At 41.1% G+C, this 18,463-nt stretch overlaps 1 protein-coding gene across 1 annotated transcript in view; it reads right to left on the bottom strand.

Moving 5' to 3' along the window:
* Positions 1-7,616: 7,616 nt before the first annotated feature.
* Positions 7,617-18,463, bottom strand: part of CNEP1R1 (CTD nuclear envelope phosphatase 1 regulatory subunit 1) — a 46,247-nt gene continuing 35,400 nt past the window's right edge. Inside the window, exons 4-6 of the mRNA XM_069218544.1 lie at positions 13,115-13,224; positions 12,108-12,162; positions 7,617-9,937 (exon numbers count right to left, since the gene is read on the bottom strand). Coding sequence (XP_069074645.1) covers positions 9,896-9,937; positions 12,108-12,162; positions 13,115-13,224 — 207 coding nt within the window. The 3' untranslated portion in view covers positions 7,617-9,895. The remainder of the gene's footprint in view (positions 9,938-12,107; positions 12,163-13,114; positions 13,225-18,463) is intronic.

Genomic DNA, 18,463 nt, shown 5'->3' with positions numbered 1-18,463 from the left:
CCTCACTTGCTGACACCACTGCAACACTCACTCACACATCTCCCCTTCCCTCTCCCTGCATCTCTGCTCCCCCTCCTCCCAATGTATGCACATGCACCCATGCAACATTCAGCCACACCACACATACAGACATTGCACACACCAGCATCCAAGTACAGCACACCAACATGTCAGACAAGCACTCCCTCTACCTCCACTCCCAACCTTCAATCATGTGACCACCCCCTGTACCCAAGAAAGTTTTCCTTGCAGCCCTTGACCTCTTCCCCACTCCTCTCCCACCCCGTTTCCCCCTAAACGCAGTGTTCCCCTACCCCTCCCAGGTCCTTCAACCTCACATTCATCAGGTGCCCCCTCTGGTGTTTCCCCTGCTCCTCCACCCAGCAAGAAAGCCATGCCTCCCAGTGCCAAAGTCACCCCTCCTAAGCCCAAACAAAAACGTGCCCCTTCCACATCCAAGCCTCCCCCACACCCGAGGCGCCTGCCTGTCCCATTGATGCCCCTATTACGTGGAGGCCTATTTGCTGTCAGGAGTCAAGTTGGGGCCATGATATCGGGACAATGTGTCCTGCATTTCCAGACACTGAACTTGTCATTTGGCACATTTCGTATATAGTTTTTTTTAAGTACATGTTGTATATGAATACATCTGCCTACATTTCTGTGGTTGGCAAGTTGAGATGCTTCTCCTGGTTCCCTTCTACATGGTAGTGTGACATCTGTGTGCAAAGGTGTGTGAGGTCTGTGTATGGATTGTGTCTGTGTTATTGCATGCACTGGGTAGATGGTTTGGGCCATGGGGATGTTGTGATGTGTGTGACTGCTTGCTTGTGTGATTGTATGGGGTGTTGTGTGCTTCCGTGTGTATGGTGCTGCATGTGTGGATTTCCTTGATTGTTGGTTGTACATGTGTCACCTGTATCATTGTTTGGATGTGGGTTCACAGCTATTGATTGTGTGTCATTACTACATAGGGTTCATGGTGTGTGTATGTGTGTGTGTGTGTGTGTGTGTGTGTGTACATGTGGTGATGCACAATGTGCCTGTCTGTGCCTGCATTAAGGTTTGTGGTGTAGTTGCTGTGTGGTTATGGGGTGTGTTGGTGTGCATTGTGCTGTATGTTTGGCACGTATTAGCTTGGCTTTGTGTGCGTATTGGGTACATGCCATGGTATATTGTGTGTGCCTGTATGTGGCCTTAGCTGTCTGTGTGAGGAATGTGTGTTATGTGTGGGATTGTATCACTGCCATTTCCTCCCCTCTATGCTAGGCGTACTTATGGTTGTCGTCGTTGTCGGTGGCCCTGAAGGTGTATGGCGAGATATAACGCTGGGAAGACTAGCAGTTCATCTGCCATGGTGGCAGCAGAGTCGTCTCTGTGCCTGGAGGTGGGGGTCTCCTTTTGTACTTTCTGTATTTTCCAAGTTTTTCATGGCGGCCAGCCCGCAGCAGATATCCTGGCGGTGTGGTGACTCAGAATAAGGAGGGCGGGACATTGGCTTCTGCCTGTATGAAGTTGGCTTCCGTCGGCGGTGGCGGTACTGGCAGTGAGTTGTCTGTGTTGCATTGGGTTCACCGCCTTACTCGTTATATGGCGGTTCAGTTAATGCAAACCCTGAATGACCACCTTAGTCTCTTTTAGGGAAGTTGAAAATCTACAGCAGGAAGAAGCTACAGGCTGTAGCCAATGAGGACTCCACAGGGCCAAATCCCCCTTCTACAAACAGCTGCTGAACAGGATTTGCTGATGCGGAGAAGAACGTAGCAGGAACTGCTGAGAAGTTAGGTCAAACGGCGACACTCCTTGGCTGGATTGGCGAGAAGGTAGTTATCAGTCTCCTCTCGGTTGTCCTAGCAATTTTTGGCAGAACATTTAAGCTTCAAGTTTTGGAATTGGGCTATCTGGGCACTTTTAGCACCACTTTCAAGAATGAAGACGCACCACTTGGAGGATCAGGACTCACTCAGGCTGGGTCCAGGTGTGGGTTCAAAATGGTTGGAGCCTTTTCTGTCCCAGAGCCTCTGATCAGGAGGCCAGCCAACTATCCCCTTAGAGCCACTCTGGAATTCCTGGATTCAAGCAGGAAAGCAGGTCTCAAGCAGCGGGGCAGTCCTCTGAAGTACACAATAGGCTACATGCAGAAGAGCATTTCTTTGAGAGTCCTTTTGCATGTCGGGAAGTGAACTGAAGAGTGAGTCTGAAGGTCCTTTTTTTTTTTTATACCTCATGCCTCCTTTGAAGTGGAAGAAACCTCTGACGTTTTCCCCCTACAGAATTATCTGGAATTTTCTCCCTCCCTGCCCTGATCCCAGTATCTCTGCAGGCACAATAGATAGTGTGAAAGTATTTGTTTGTGAGATGAAGCAGAGGCTTTGAAGTGAGAGTGAGGCTGTCCAACTTTTTAAATACAACAGACTCTGCCCATTGAGTTGTTTAAGGACTACTCTAGGGGTGGACTTATATGCATTCAAAAGGGAGTTTTAGGCTTGGCAAAAGGTTCCTTTGCCAAGTCGAATTGGCAGTTAAACAAGACCCACAGGCCTGACATGTTTTAAGGGGTTACTTAAGTGGGTGGTGCAAAATGTAATACAGCTCAACTAGCAGCATTCAGTTACCAGCCCCGGGTAAATGGTATGCCTCATTACTAGGGATATTTAAGTTTATATAATGTCAATCAGGTGTAAGCCAATGTTACTATTTTCGAGGGAGCAAGCACAAGACCTTTTGCACTGGTTAGCTGTGATACAGTGCACATAGTCCTTAGGCCAACACAAACGAATAAAAAAAAAAAAAAACACAATAGGAATGGCGAATGCAAAAGATTTAGAGGAAGAGCACCCTAAGGCTGACAGATTTAACAACATGCCATTGAATATCGAAGCTATGGTGGCCTCTAGGGGAGGAGTGAGAGCACCGAGTACATTTCACCTCAATGGTTAAAGTGTGCGTGCTTTTTGTTGAGGAATGTGCTAGTAAACAAACACAATTCTTGGCCTATGGCCATTTCAACAGTATGTAAATTGTGATTCAAACTACCAGGGGTTCACAGCCTGACAGCAAGAAATGATTAAAGCAACTGAATCTATGAACAATTCCATGCTGGATATGGATAGTATTTTTTAAATTTTCTCTTGTTGTTGGAAGGACTTTTCTGTAGATGCTTGGTGACAAGGGACATGGCTTTTATTCACTATTATGGTAGCTCAAGAAGCACTAGATATTGCTGTCTGGTGTGATTTTTTCGGGTTGCAAGTTTAAGACCTGTCAAAGTTTTACCAAATGGCAAAAGCTCTGGTGCAAATTGTGGAAAAACAAAAAGACAAGTTACGATGTTTTGCATGACAACCTGTCCCGAAACAGGACCCTTATCCTTTCATGTACAATACAATTTTTAGCAAAACCAAAGGCCTTAAATGTACACACATGGAAACATATGGACGATTTTCATCTGTTTGAATCGGTCACAAATGTAGAATTTGAACAGTGAACATTAGGTGTTTATCCTATCTTATGTACATACAGTTTCTGCATTCTCTGCCAGCAGCCTACATACTCTCATCTTGAAATGCTCCTTAAATATTTTCTCACATTACCTGTGCAGCAGTACTGCAGAGACAAGACCACAAAGAGTGCCTTCAGAGATGCCTGCCTCATTCACTAATTGCAAACGAAGATTTGGTGCCAGATGTACCATTTCTTTTCAAATAGCGATTACCTAATTGTGATTATCTGTGAATCGCAATTACGTAATCGCTATTTGAATGTATGAAACTCCAGGAGTTTCATTTAGTGATTGCCAATGGCTCGCAAATCAACCTACCTCATTAATACTCATGAGGTAGGTCGCAACTTGCGATACATTGTGAATGGCTATAATCACAGGAATGGTGCTCTGCTGGGCTCAGCAGACCACCATGTCTCGGATTGCTTTTTTGATAAAGCAACTTTTTTTTTTTTTTTAAATGCAGCTCGTTTTCCTGAAAGGAAAACGGGATGCATTTAAACAAGAAAAATTAAAAGTTTTCTTTTAATTTTTTAAGAGTAGGCTCTTAAAAAATATATTTGCATGCATTCACAAAGGGGAAGTTGTCCCTTTGGGACCCCTTTTTGTTTGCGAATGGGTTATCAGCGACTTGAAACAGGTGGTAAAATGCGAATGTTTTGCAACCGCATTTGGGTCACCAAACTTTCCTACATACCGCTGAGATTCGGTATTAGGAAGTGATGCCCTTGACACGCCCCTTCCTAATACCGAATTGATATGTTGTTGCAAATCCAATTTGCGATTCGGTGACAAGTTACCGAGTCACAAATTGTAATTCATACATAACAAAATGCATTTTTGCGGTTGATAGCAACAATGCATGATACATCTGGCCCTTGGAGCTGAAGTATTTGCGTTAAATATCTGAGAACTTCAAGAGTGAAAATACGGTGTATAAAACGCTGGGTATAAATAGCACACAAATGATAAAACGCACAAGGACACAATAGGGCTTGCACACAGAGGCCACGTTATACATTCTTGTGAGGGTGAGGTTCTTCTTGGTGGCCCAGGCACTAAAGCCAGCCTGAAAAATGTCGGTATGCACCGCAAAATCTCTAAACTAAATCTTGTTCGGTTTTTAGAAACTGGTGTGCTGCTATCAGAATACACCATGATTGCTGCAACAAGATGGAATCTGGTGGCGGCAAAAGAGCACAAACTGGTTTAACAGTATTATTCAATGTCAGAAAAACAAGACAATTACGCATATGACATTTTATTTGAGTTAATACATGCTTTTCACAGCAGTGCAGACATTTACGAGCGGCTTCTGAAGGGTGTATTTAATTCAAATGCATACTTCTAGTCACACTACATAAAAGCACAATTGTTTTTACGGCCAATAAAAGAAACTTTTAATGGGGACATATGGCATTTTCTACATGGTTTCAAATTGAGGAAGCCTACGTCAATCATACCTTACGAAGAAAGACTGTGCGTACACATGTGTTCCCCAAGAACGAACATTACCAGGCCCAGCACAGAGAAAATAACTTCAAAACTACGCACATGTCAAGTTAAAAAACTGTAAAAAAAAAAAAAAAAAACTGTAAACTTTGCACTTGTATAGCGCACTACTCACCCGTTAGGGTCTCAAGGCGCTGTACGCATACCGCTGTGGAACCCCCTCCTGGCTTTTCCCTGTGAGGGGCCCACTCCTGGACAGCACCAGGATGAAGCCAAGCATCCAAGTGCTGTGAGGGCCGTTGTGGAGATTAAGCAAGCTATTGCCCAGAGTTACAGAGTGGGACCCATTAATTAGATTAGGCACCGAGGCGAGAGTTATCTGGTCCAAGGGAATTGAGCCCAAGACCCGCCGAGGTGGGAAATTGAACTCTGGCCCCGGACCAGATCTCTGCATCAGGGTCTGCCGCTCTAACCACCGTGCCACACTTCTCCACTACAAGTTAAAACATAGAAGATATATTTTTTTTTCATTTGCCGACCTGGCCTTGGGGGAGGAAGAGAAGAGCCTTGCTGAAATGTGCTGTGTGCAAAATTTAAGCTAGACTTCATCATTAATCATGATCTCAAGGTGAGCCAAACACACTGTTTCAAGGTAAAGGAGTTTTGTTGGGCCCTCAGTCTTGGTAACTGGAAGTCATATATATTTTTTCTTATTTATGCTAATCAAGGTAACAGCTGGGGATACCTCTGTTCCATTCTAGGCAGTGGCTGCTCAAAAGGGAAGCTAGGTGCTGATTGAAGGTTTGCTTGTAACCAATGGCATTAAAATAAATAAATTAAAAAAACAACTTTTAATTAGAAGAAGCAAGAATATCTAGATTGGTGACATTGTGCTTTGATGCACATGACAAAGGTTTCCTCTGTATTCATTAAAGGGCCCCCCGATCTTGTATACAGATAGCCAGGGTCCAGATAGGTATATTAATTCTATATAGCTATATTAATTCTATAGGTTAAGCTTAAGAGAAAGTTGGCAAAAAGAGTTTTTTTTTGTTGATCCAAAGTGCTCCAACACTATTTGACTTATTTAAAAGTGATTGACATGAAAAATGATTGCATTACTGAATTGTCAATAACTGATGCAACAAAACGTATTCATTGATACTGATAAAGCCGAATGATTATTGGAAATGTACATTTCTTATAATGTTGCCATTGTTCTGATTCAGAATAAAACCTAATATATATATACACACACACACCTTAACAGAAATGTATTAATTTTGGAATAGAACATTAAACTATTTCATATATATTTATTAATAATATGGAGTAGAGAAGACCTAGCCTAAAAGTAAATTACGCCAGAATAGTTCACATAATTTTGCATTATAATTGAAATTTCACCATTATGCCATGAAACATAAACCCGCCATCTATGGCAAAAGTTTACAGCAAAGGCATGGGAATAATGCGAACAGTCAGAACACAAGCGGATATTGTTCGCACCACTTTTGTTTTTTGCACTTTTTTTTTTTTACTGTAAACTCTATCTTTACAACAAAAATTGATGCGAGGACGCATTTTATGCTAAAATATAGCACCAAGTGACACATTTGCATTTCATATAATTTTACCGAAATTCTGCATAGCTACGAAAATGCAAATTACTAGAACGTCATACTCCCTAGTGCAGAGTCATGCTTATGTATGTTAAGTGTATAAACTATGGGAAATAATTAAGGCAGTGATATCCAGACAAGTAAACCCTAAGGGCCAGATGTAGCAAATCATTTGCGAGTCGCAAACGTGAGTTTGCTATGCAGAAATGCATTTTGCGAGTCGGAACCGACTCGCAAAATGCATTTCAGAGTCGCAAATAGGAAGGGGTGTTCCCTTCCTATTTGCGAGTCGCAGTGGTATGCAACTCCATTTGCGACCGCGTATGCGGTCGCAAATGGAGTCGCAGTTACCATCCACTTGAAGTGGATGGTAACCCACTCGCAAACGGGAAGGGATCCCCATGGGACCCCTTCCCCTTTGTGACTGGACCCCAAATTATTTTTTCAGAGCAGGTAGTGGTCCAAGGGACCACTACCTGCCCTGAAAAAATCCGAAACAAAAGGTTTCGTTTTTTTTTTCTAAGTGCAGCTCGTTTTCCTTTAAGGAAAACGGGCTACACTTGGAGAAAAAAAAAACTGCTTTATTTAAAAGCAGTCACGGACATGGAGGTCTGCTGACTACAGCAGGCCTCCATACCCGTGAGTGCCCTGACTCGCTATGGGGCCGCAATTTGAGACCCCATAGCGACTCGCAGACGGTGTCTGAGACACCGTTCTGCATAGCAAATTGCGAGTTGCAATTTGCAAATCGCTCGGACTCGCAAATTGCAAGTCGCAATTTGCAAAGTTCCTACATCTGGCCCTAAGTTTCTAAACCAAATTCTAGAGTAACGTCTGGCTCTGACCCAAATCCTGCCCTATTTTTTAAACAAGCGTTCTTTAATTTTCTATTTCTCACATCTCACTGTGGGTTTTTACTCTTTTTAGGAATCTCTCAGGGTCCTTTTCTGCCCTCTGATAGGTTTGCACTCTTTTCTGCTGCAAGCTCTGTGCTTCAGCTCTTTCAAATGCCAAACATTAACAGAAAAGAAAACACCAACTGAATAACCAAAGGAATTTATTAAGAGCTTACATGGGCTTTCAAAATGTGCAGTATTTAAAAATAATGGCTTGATGAGCATGGAGTGCTCGGTCTGAAAGGATCTCTTTTAGAAGCCTCCACTTCCCTGCTTTGAAATGTAAAACAAAAAACAAAAACACGAGTTTAAAATTTTTGGAATCGAAGGACTGCTTACAATAAAGGCACACTACAAAACAGACGGAATCCTAGGAAGAAGCCAGCTTCACTCCAAAAGTCTTTTTAATGAAACGTGTGGAAAGAAACAATGAAATAATAACATCGCTCTCATTAGGCTGAACTACAACTCTCAGAAATATTTACAGAGCAGTTTAATGACACAAGAGTATGCTTTGCATGAAAACGTCATGAGTTTCTTGGATTACAAACTCAAGTTTTGTAATATGTCGGTCTTTGCTTTACTATAACATTTGTATATTTACAAAGTATGAACTCAATTCAAATGAAAGAAAACATGTTTGGACAAGAGATTCATCTGTCTTAGCTTTTAAGCCTTATGCTCATACCATAACTAACAGTACAGCTTCCTGTTCTGAACAACTTAAAAAGGACAAGTACAACTTCCCGCGCAAGTTACATATAGATTTGCAGTTCATGGCCTGTCCTGGCAATTTATCTAAACTCTTTCACAATACTCCTTAAACACTGGAGCGTTACACTTCAGATGCTGGTAAACCAGTTTCAGTGGATTACATTTAAACTGGAGGCTACGGTGTATCAATTAAGTGCACAGTGTAGTATGACCTATTCCTGGGCTATGTGAGAGCTGAGTGGCAGCTTAAAAACTCACCAGCAACTGGAGAATAAGGCAGAGGTAAGACTGGAGGACCAAAGCAATGGCAGGTGACAAGCAGATGTATGTCTAAATATATTAGTGTCATCTGTGCATAGGGCTATATAACATGATCTTATGGTTCATGGCATTACAAATTCATAGGACCAATAAGCTTTTAAGGTGGCCTTATGTACCACTGCTTCTAAAGTAATTCTATGTAACTTCACCCTAGATGAAAGCCATTGTTCCAAATGTAATCGAAAAGATTATCATCCACAGTCCTTGATTCAAATGCATTACTCTAGCATTCCATAGAGTCTAGAGAATGAATCATAAGAAATAGTTTTCGGACCCTGCATTGATGCCTATGTGCACAACATCAAATCAATAACACACTTACTCTGCTCATTCAGTTGAGAGATGAACATCTGATTTATAGATCTTTGTTGAAATATTATACCCACTGTAAAAACAGACTTACACTGAAGAACAGGTCAAATACAACTTACATTTATTCCAGAGTATAAAACTGAAATAAAGCCAGGACAAGACAGTATGGAGAAAAATAGTGCCTCATTATCTAATAAAAAGGAATTTTGGTGTTACCATAAACACGGATTGACCAGAATGTCATCTTCAGCGTGTAAGTTCAACGTGTTATTAGGGAGGGTAGAGCTGTTTGGTTGGCAATCATCCACAGACAGGTAATGGTTAATATACAAGAGCGGTACAGTATGTTTACTGGCTATCCTACTTTCCTTAACTCACATTTTTTGAGGACAAAAAGAATACCAACCACAATGGAGCATGATCAACTAAACCCTCAAAAAAGAAAAACAAAGCATTTATGCCCTTTGGTTACATTGACAGATTCATCAAAAATCCATTTCGTTCCCACAGAGTTAATCATTCAGCATTTCTCTCAGGACCCCACAACCTTTACTCCAATTCAGCAGGGAGGAACAAAAAGTAAGACTCTAGTTCTGCCCATGATCACAGCCAGTCACAAGACTGGGGAGTATACATTACCTTAAATGCACGTACATCCAACCACACAGCTACATAAAACAGTGCAACAATTGGCATACATTTTCTATTTACAAGAGTTTGCAAAAATACATTATAAAACAGAACACGCTCCATTTTCCGCATTTATCTCCAACTAAACTACACATACTTCATTACAGAAAAACGGTCTGCTCTTAAGTATCAAAGTCACAGTAATACTGAAATGCAGAAACAAGGGGCTATACCAGTTTTAAGGACCGGTCCAAGTAAACCAGCAAAACATTTTGCTTCCATGTGCTCCAACAGGGTGACGCTGCAGCCATTTGCTGAATTGCAATAAGACTTTTCATATGAAACTGAAAAACATATTTCAGTTTAGAGATGATGCTATATCATAGGTTGCAGAAACACTATCCAGGTCCAAATGGTAGCGGAGTTGGATATGCTTAAAACAGTGGTCACTGGACATGAGGCCTTGGTTTTAAAATGAGCTTCCCCGTCTGCAAAATATTAAAAATCAAGAAAACACAAAATGGGTTTATTATGCATTTCAAAGACATGCAAGCACACACCAATACCAGCATAGACTGATTTACCCCTAAAGTCAGTGGATCTGTTAGATTTTGAGTCTTTTTGAATGCAAGGCTTCTTTAACTTACTGCAAGGAACCATTCACGGTCACAATATAAAGATCAACCTTAATCCTGAAACCAGTATTTTCTGCACTTTAGAAAGCTAACTATTATGAAAGATTTTAAATAGCAGCCATGTGAAGGTTAGGCACGTAGTGAACCACAAGTTAATCAAACACAGGCTACCCTGTCCAGTATAGAATCTTAATTGACTTGTAATTCTAGTTCGCCATCATGGAAATCTTAATTGATACTATGAACAGAGACTATCGCTGCCAGCATATAAGATCCCAAATACACTTCCTGTAGCTACAATGAAGAAAAAAAACATACTGACTGAAAAAATAACCACAGAACAGTATAGATCAGTTCATCTGTCCTGCTCTAAGAGCCCAAGCAGTGATGTTTTGTAATGGCATGGACTGCTCTCCAAACACAGGAGCACAAATTGTATCCCAGCTACTGGCTTTTAAATGACAATGTACTGCATGTGGCACTCATCCTTGTGGACTTCCCTCCCATGGTTTCTTGCCTGTGAGCTCCTCCCCTGCTTGATCCACACTACACTCGTCCATTGCTTCTCCTCCCTAACCTCACTATGCGCATCGCTTCTCCCCACTGATACCCTCTTCCTCTCATCAGTAGCTTCTCCTATCCACCCCTCATTGCTTCCTTCCTTATGCCCTCTGAGTTGCCTTTCACCAACATGGCCCTCCATGTTGCTTCACAACTCCGCACTAAACCCCAAAACAAATAAAAAAATAAAATAAAAATAAAAAAAACACACACACATATATACATACACACTAATATATATATATATATATATATATATATATATATATATATATATATATATATACACACACATATATACATACACACTAATATATATATATATATATATATATGTATATAAAAAAAATAAAAAAAAAGTGGCCATGTCATGGTGCTATCTTTTTTTTTCTTTCTTTCTTTAAATTACATTGTTATTTTTAACATGCTGCAAAGGAGATGCAATACAGCAAGGTTAAAATCATCGGTAAATCCAATAGGTCCCAAAAGGTGAGCCCTACTAATGCTAGATCATGTATTTCTTAACTCATTATGTCAGCCTCTTCAGGACAGAGGTCCTATTTTTTCCCCTCCTTCACCCTCACCTCACCTCACCTACACGAGTTCCGTCAATCTTAATCCCTCGCATTACTGCCATTTACATGGCCTCTTCTCCGTTTTGTAAGCATATTCCCATCGTCTACCACTCACAAATATTTCATTTATCAATGACCTAGACTGTTGTCACTTTTTCTTCCTGGAGACCACGTCTTGCCTTTTTTTTTTTGTCTGTAGGGCATTCTAAAATTCGTATCCAGTCTATAATGCCAGATTACTGTCACATCATATTTCACTTTACATAGCTTCCCAGTCCAACCTCATTTGTGTATAGCATAGTCTAGCTCTTTCCTTAAAGTACAGTCATACTTTATCTTGAGTCTTTCATATCTAGTTTCACAATTTTACTCAGTGTTCCCCTTTCTTGTGCATTATCACATTTCCTCTTAGTGTTCTTAATTATTCCTCTCTTTTTGAACCCTCTTCCACACAAAAGCTCGCTACTTAATCTGAACTAATTACATAAACATCAAAAACGAATTTTCTTGCCTCACCTTCCCCTATTGTCTATCTTAATTCTTCTAAACATTCTACTTCTAAGAGTTTTTATTTCTTCCTAATTTCTCTTTTGTGCAGTTTTTTTGGCCCAAGTTAAATATGTTTAATTTACTTGCTTGCCTTCATCAACATACTGCCAATCACACTATGTAATCATTATGTGTTCCTATGAAATCCTAGAATAACAGTTTGAAGATTATACCTCCTAAGTGTGCGAGCAATACACCAAATGAACACTTTGGATCAATAAAGGAATTTTTAAAAAAAGGGAGATGTACTGGTTTCTCAATTAAAAAAAAAAAAAAAAAAACATATCACCATTATCTCAAACAAGAATCCTTCATTCACTTCAAAATAAAACACTTACATCATCGCACGACATATTGTACTCCGCCAACACAGTTCGACATCGAGCTGCTATTCTGCATGGACTTCATCAAGGAAAATTATTTTCAGATGTATATTTTTGTGAATTGTATATCCAAGCAAATAGAGATAAAAAAGAAAATAAGAAGCTTTACATGGTCAAGGGCACAAAAAAAAAAATCGCAATGTGGTTCTGCAATTTAATGAAAACTTAAGCAGGAAGATACACTTGAGAGAAGTATTCCATAGACCAATGAGTGAAGTTACTCTTGATTGGATGGATTTAATTTTTTTTGTACTGTAAAACAATTCATAACAAAATCTATACTAAAGATTCCTGAAATATAGGTTTTAGAAGCTGTGATATGAACTGTGCACGCACAAAATCACAAGAGTAGTGAAAATCAAATGTGTATATATGTAAGTAATTATGCTCCGATTTCGTGCAGGCCCCAAATGATTTACTTGGCATCTCAGAAATACATATTTATCAGATCATTAAACTAAAAACACAGCGACACATAATGGCACAACTACTTGCTTACTGAAATAGCAGACGGAGTTCTGTTCTACAGGTGATATGCAATGGTACAAAATGAAAACAAAATTAACTACACAACATATTGGTTGCATCAGATGCATAAATCAAAAGTAAAGAAAGCACATGACAGTGAAGGGCCGATTCATACACAAGACCTCTTTCAAACGCCCCCCTCCAGAGCCCCCCACCAGCCCCAACATCCCCTTCCTCCTACTTCCGGTGGTCCTTTTGTGCTTCTAGCTCATGTAGGTCCGCCCTGCAGGAGGGATTATAGATGCATGGATTCTGTTTCATAGGCAAGATGTTAATTTACACTTTTCAGTTTTGCTCTTGTGTATAGTGGATAACTTGTGAGTGTACATTTGGGGCATAGGAAGTAAAATATAAGAACAAGACATGCAGCTGAAAAATGGTTTCAATCAAAACTTCACACTTATATCATGTTTGATACAACATAAAAAGGATACATTGACGGAGCTACAACGCGTTTGTGTATTCCAGCAAAGAACAAAGCTATCAGCGTAATGCAGCTAATTGTGAAAAAAGGATGATTCCAGAGTGATGTGAAAAAAGACACCTGAAAAAGAAAAGTCCCAGAATAGAAGGTAAGAGGCCATGTCCACTGGGCTTCATTGATTAAAGAGTTCTAAAGTATCCAAATGTAATCATGAATTTGTAACACAATACAAAATTTAAACATGTTAAAATCGGAATTAATGGCAATAAACAGGCATTTTGTTCCTTACACTTTAATATTTTATCACTTTTTAATTAATTTTATCACTCAGAAACAAGGGGACTGATGCTGGATTGTACGAGTGATCTACATAGCTGAACAATTAGATGCTAAAGCAAAAGACGGATGACTTCTTAGCCGCAGCAAGTAGGCCACCAAAGGGTGCCAAATCTACAAAAATGGTATTTATGGATGGGCTCTAATCTAAATTTGGTTTAATCTCTTATACTGTGATCTCAGACGTTTTAAATCAATCATTGTACCAACTATCTCCAAAAGGCAGGTATACCTGCAGAGCATTAATCTAAACTGGAGTTCCAGTGAGAGAAAGCAAAACCAGGGAAAGAATAGAGATCATACATCACTGCTCATCCAAATGGGTAAACAGAACATTTTAGGACTCTATTTCATAATGCCATGCCTAAAAAATTCACACTTTAAAATTATCAGCAAAAGAAAGTAAGCATAACATGTTAGGCACCCATTTTTTAAGCAGCAAGAGGAAGTTCAGTTGGTGGTAGGCGTTCTTGGTTTTGCTAATTGCTACTGTAACAAACGGGTTATCTCATGCTGCGTAAATACTGGGCTTTTCCAACATCAGCATCTCATGTTTTGATACTTCAGAATAATAATAAACAATCTGTCCTGCTAGAATTGAAATAAGGGGCAGGCTAAGAAAGACACACCTAAGCAGAAGCCGCCCAACTCGCTAAAATGTCTTCCCAGGTATGAATTTTTCCCGCCACAGTATTCCTACATTTTTTGGCTAATCTGCACAAAACAGAGTTTATGTTATTGCAAATTGCTTTATATGTATATCCAAGTAGCATTTAGGCGTGTGGGGGGTGATGAAGTACAACCAACTGCGCCCCTCGGAAATCACTTCTTTTGTAAGCAAGACTCTTGCAAAGCCAAACAGTAACATATATGAGCTATGTACTACCTCAAACGGGAACTCGATACATTGTTGTGCTTTGCTTACCATTCAACCCTCCAATGCAGTATTTCTTTAATAACAAGAACCGTGTCTGTCAAAAGTGAACCAGTCGTGAGCTAAAATCCAATAAGGATTATTGGCAGTTTGATATTACTCTGTGTAGTGCAGCACGTTAATATTTATTTACATGACTGAAGAAAATTCTAGCAACACATGCAAAAACTAAAACAGCAGCGAATGTGCTTGAAAAGGGAAGACGATGGTCACTAATGATATATTTTTTAAACTGTTCATATTGTTTTTATCTGGCATAAAACAACGCACACAGAGCAAGCATATGAGGATACAAACAATACAAAAACGAGCCAACCCGCCCTCCCCCCACACACACGCCCTCTCCAACAACCGTCATTTCCCCCTGCTCAGATTTGTTAGAATTCCATAAGTCCCTCTTGGACGTGTTAAGGCGTTGTTGCCACTGAGGGGGTGGGGAGGGCCAAGTAGGGGTAGCATTACCTGTTGAGCCACATGTCCCATCATAAAGTAATATGTTATCCGTTTTCCCCAGAACTTGACAAATTTCTTGGGGCATCCTCTTCATTCGCATACCACCCATTCTTCCTCCATACACCTGTTCATGCCCTCCTGCCACGTGGCTTTCATTGGTCGTTTTGTCTGCTCCCCACAATCTGGCCAGTCCCTTCTTACAATAATAAATCCCAACATGCAAAACAATAATTGCGGCCTAGGGATATCCAGTATGACCAGGTGAGGTATCTTAGGGATATTTATTTCCAATACTGCTTTCCAGTTCATGTATGAGTTCAGCCCCAGTACACACCCACAATGGAACAGTTCCAAAGTGCATGTAGGAATGTACTTTCTTCTACTATACATCTTAGGCAATATGGAATCTGACGCTCTTCCCTTTTTAAATAGTTTGGTCCTGTTGTAATATATCCAGTGTAGACTCCTGAACTATTGCATTTATCTCAGTCAAGCTTTGATTGCAATCTCCCAGAGGTGCATCTGGGTCGCTTCCCAGATGGTGTATTCTACTTCACACTAAGCTGCAGACTTCTGATTGCCCAGTGGACTGCAGATAACGGTAGTTGAACATTCTTAATAGGATGAGGGACCTCTTGCCTCTGTGTATGTAGGCATCTCTCCCACAGTCATTCCACAGTGGACCCTGGGACTTGTACACCAACAGTAATCCCCTCGGGCTGTGGTCCCCATCCACTGTGGTGATCCAACCCATAGTGTACAATGCCCAACTGCTTTACCATGTAGAAAATCTCAGTCTGCTTGGCTTTTACACAGTTCTTGTTTTTCAGATCTTACACTTCCCAGGCAGGAGTAACACTTCAACAGATGTGGTTATTCAGCTACATCTCCTGCTTAGATACTCAATCCACTTGCCCAACTGTGCAGGGGGCTGTGCCAGAAGCGGCAGGTGAGGGCGGACACAGGGTTACAGGCAGTATGCTGCTCAAGGCTTGCTTGCTCTTCAAGGCACTGGCAGGGAAAATGTTCTGTGTGCGGCCTCCAAGAAGGCTGTGCATGACAAACACTATCTATTATGTGAAATGCACTGAGGAGCCCATCGCAAAGTCAGATTTCAAGTCTGGTGTGAAAGTTGAGTGGGATCCTTGTGGCTGGGCACTAAGATTCTTTGATAGCAGCAGGGCCCACAATCAGTAATTTGGGAAGGGGGGGGGGGGCAGGGGGGTGATCTGACTGTGCCTAGGGTCACTTCAGAGCTTGTTGCAGTGGTGTGGAGATTTATCCTACATCACTAAAGTTTGAGACACACGGTCAAGTGAAATCAAAATTGTTTTTTTCTGGGTCTGTTACAAGGAGGCCTTTCTGGAGATGGCAACACCCCAACCACCGTCCTTCCCCCCTCTCCAGCACCACACACACATCCACCACCCCAGGTTAGGCCACAGGCTTACAAGAGGGTTGGCTTAGTTGCAAACTAGCAGGACAGGATAAGCAGCCAGCTTAACACTGCTCCGGGTAGTACACTGTCCCAAACATTAATTCTTTGATCGTATCGGTTCTCTTTCCTACACAGCTCTTTGTTCCTCCAGGCAGCTGGTCTCTAAGTCACCCTTCTGGGCAGCTACTAGGGATACCTCAAATGCACTCATGTTAGCACTTTCTCTGAAGCCTCCTTCGGAGGAGTGCTTCTATCAGCAATACTGCAGAACTTCAAATGTCTGTTCCTGACTTAAGGAGGCTAGCTGACAGTACCCAAACTCAGAAATTCTTCACAGGCCATGGCTGTGTGTCACTTGGGCAATGGTCAATGAGAAATCCCTAGGTTACTGACCTAGAGAACCTGACTAATATCCATATGTTTCTATGGTTCACCCACACAACATCAGGAGTCACTACATCATGGGACACATTGTAAGTAAATGAAAGTATCAACATTTAAGAATAATTTATTTTTCTTCACCTTCATCTGAAAAGAACAAACCACTACGATGCATGGCTTTCCCAAGGGGGTGGGTGCACTTAAAAAAAAAAAAAAAAAAAGCAGACCCCTTACAACATACTATGTTACTAGAAGTATGCTATACAATTAACAGTGGCTCCATTGGAATCATGTACAGAAAAAAAAACAGACTTTGTTGATTTCAAAGCAGCTGACGGGAGCAAGGAGGAAGAGTGAAATGGGGAGTAGGCTAATTCTGTTGAATGTTTGACTTTACCACGAGAGCTAAGGATATAGATAAGTTAAACATATACATCCATTCTATATATCAAAACCATACCCTCTCAGACTCAGAGAGTCACATTAATTATGAAAAAAGAGGGCAGAGATTGCAGGCCAACCCCCTATAAACACCAAACCCGAAGGACATGCTTGGTGGGGGTTGGCTGCAGGGCATGGACGCAACCCCCTTATGAGAGAACAGGATGGAAATATGGTTTTGGAGGCTTGGTAGAACGGTGAATATTATATTTTACAAAAAAGAAGAGAGAACTATGGGTAGTTCTAAAGGTTAGGTGGAGAGAAGCTCCAATAAGGAGTACCCTGCAACACCAGTGACACTAGATTTGCTCACCTCAAATGTCTGTTCAACTAGCAACATTTTTAAGCATAGGATTAGTGCAGTGCTATCCATGCCGAGCTAGACAGGGACACATTTTTTTGCCATTTAAACAGCAAAATCTTTTAGCATATGATTTGACCAGTGCCACCCTCACAGAGCTATAAAATGACAAAAGCCATTCACCACTCCAGGCACAGTACTACAGCTTTGGATGGTAAAATACCATCCAAGCCAACCTGGAATAAGTAAAAGCAACCCCTGACACATGTTTTGCTATCATTATAGCTCTTCAGACGGTTTTAGCTTTGTCCAGACACAAGGGAGCACCCAGTGTAAGTCAAAACAAATCCCTTTCAGGGTTAGAGTGATGCATAAATGATGCAAAAAAGAAGAGAGAACTCAAGTTTAGGTGGAGAGCAGTTCCAATAAGGAGCACCCTGAAACAACATCTGTAAATAATGATATCATCAATATACGCGGGGCGTACTGTTCATCTTCTGGAACGTGGTAGGAGCCCCATAGAACTCAAAGGGAAGGACTGTAAACTGCTACAAACCCCCAGGAGTTGCTGTTTTTTTCCCTGTGTTAGGGTCTTAGAGACACTTGCCAGTAACCCTTCCATAGGTCAAGAGTGCTGCTGTTTTGAGGCCATCCCAACTGTTCAATCATTCAATCGATTCTCGGAATGGGATACGTATCGAATTGCGAAATCGTGTTCACTTCTCGAAAGTCTATACAAAAGTGGATTGAGCCATCTGGTTTAGAAACCAAGACAATGGGAGAGTTCCACTCACTGGTGAAAGGTTCAATGATGCCCAACTGCAACATAGTCCTCACTTCATCTTCAATGGCCCTCTGCGAGGCCTATGGTATTTTGTTGGGTTTCAGTCTAACTTTTATCCCCCGGTTTTGTGCTAATAGCATGGGATATTATAGAGGTGCTACCAGGTATCATGGAGGTCTCTAGGTATGGTACTAACTCGGTCAGTTCCTGTTTCTGAGTTAGACTCAGTTCTGGATCAAAGTAAGATGGAAACGGGACATCCTGTTCCCCAAGGTTACAGAAGAATGCCGG

This window comes from Pleurodeles waltl, chromosome 12, assembly GCF_031143425.1.
Source record: "Pleurodeles waltl isolate 20211129_DDA chromosome 12, aPleWal1.hap1.20221129, whole genome shotgun sequence".
NCBI lineage: Eukaryota > Metazoa > Chordata > Amphibia > Caudata > Salamandridae > Pleurodeles > Pleurodeles waltl.
The sequence above is the reverse complement of the archived record's forward strand: the minus strand, read 5'-3'. Positions and strand labels throughout refer to the sequence as shown.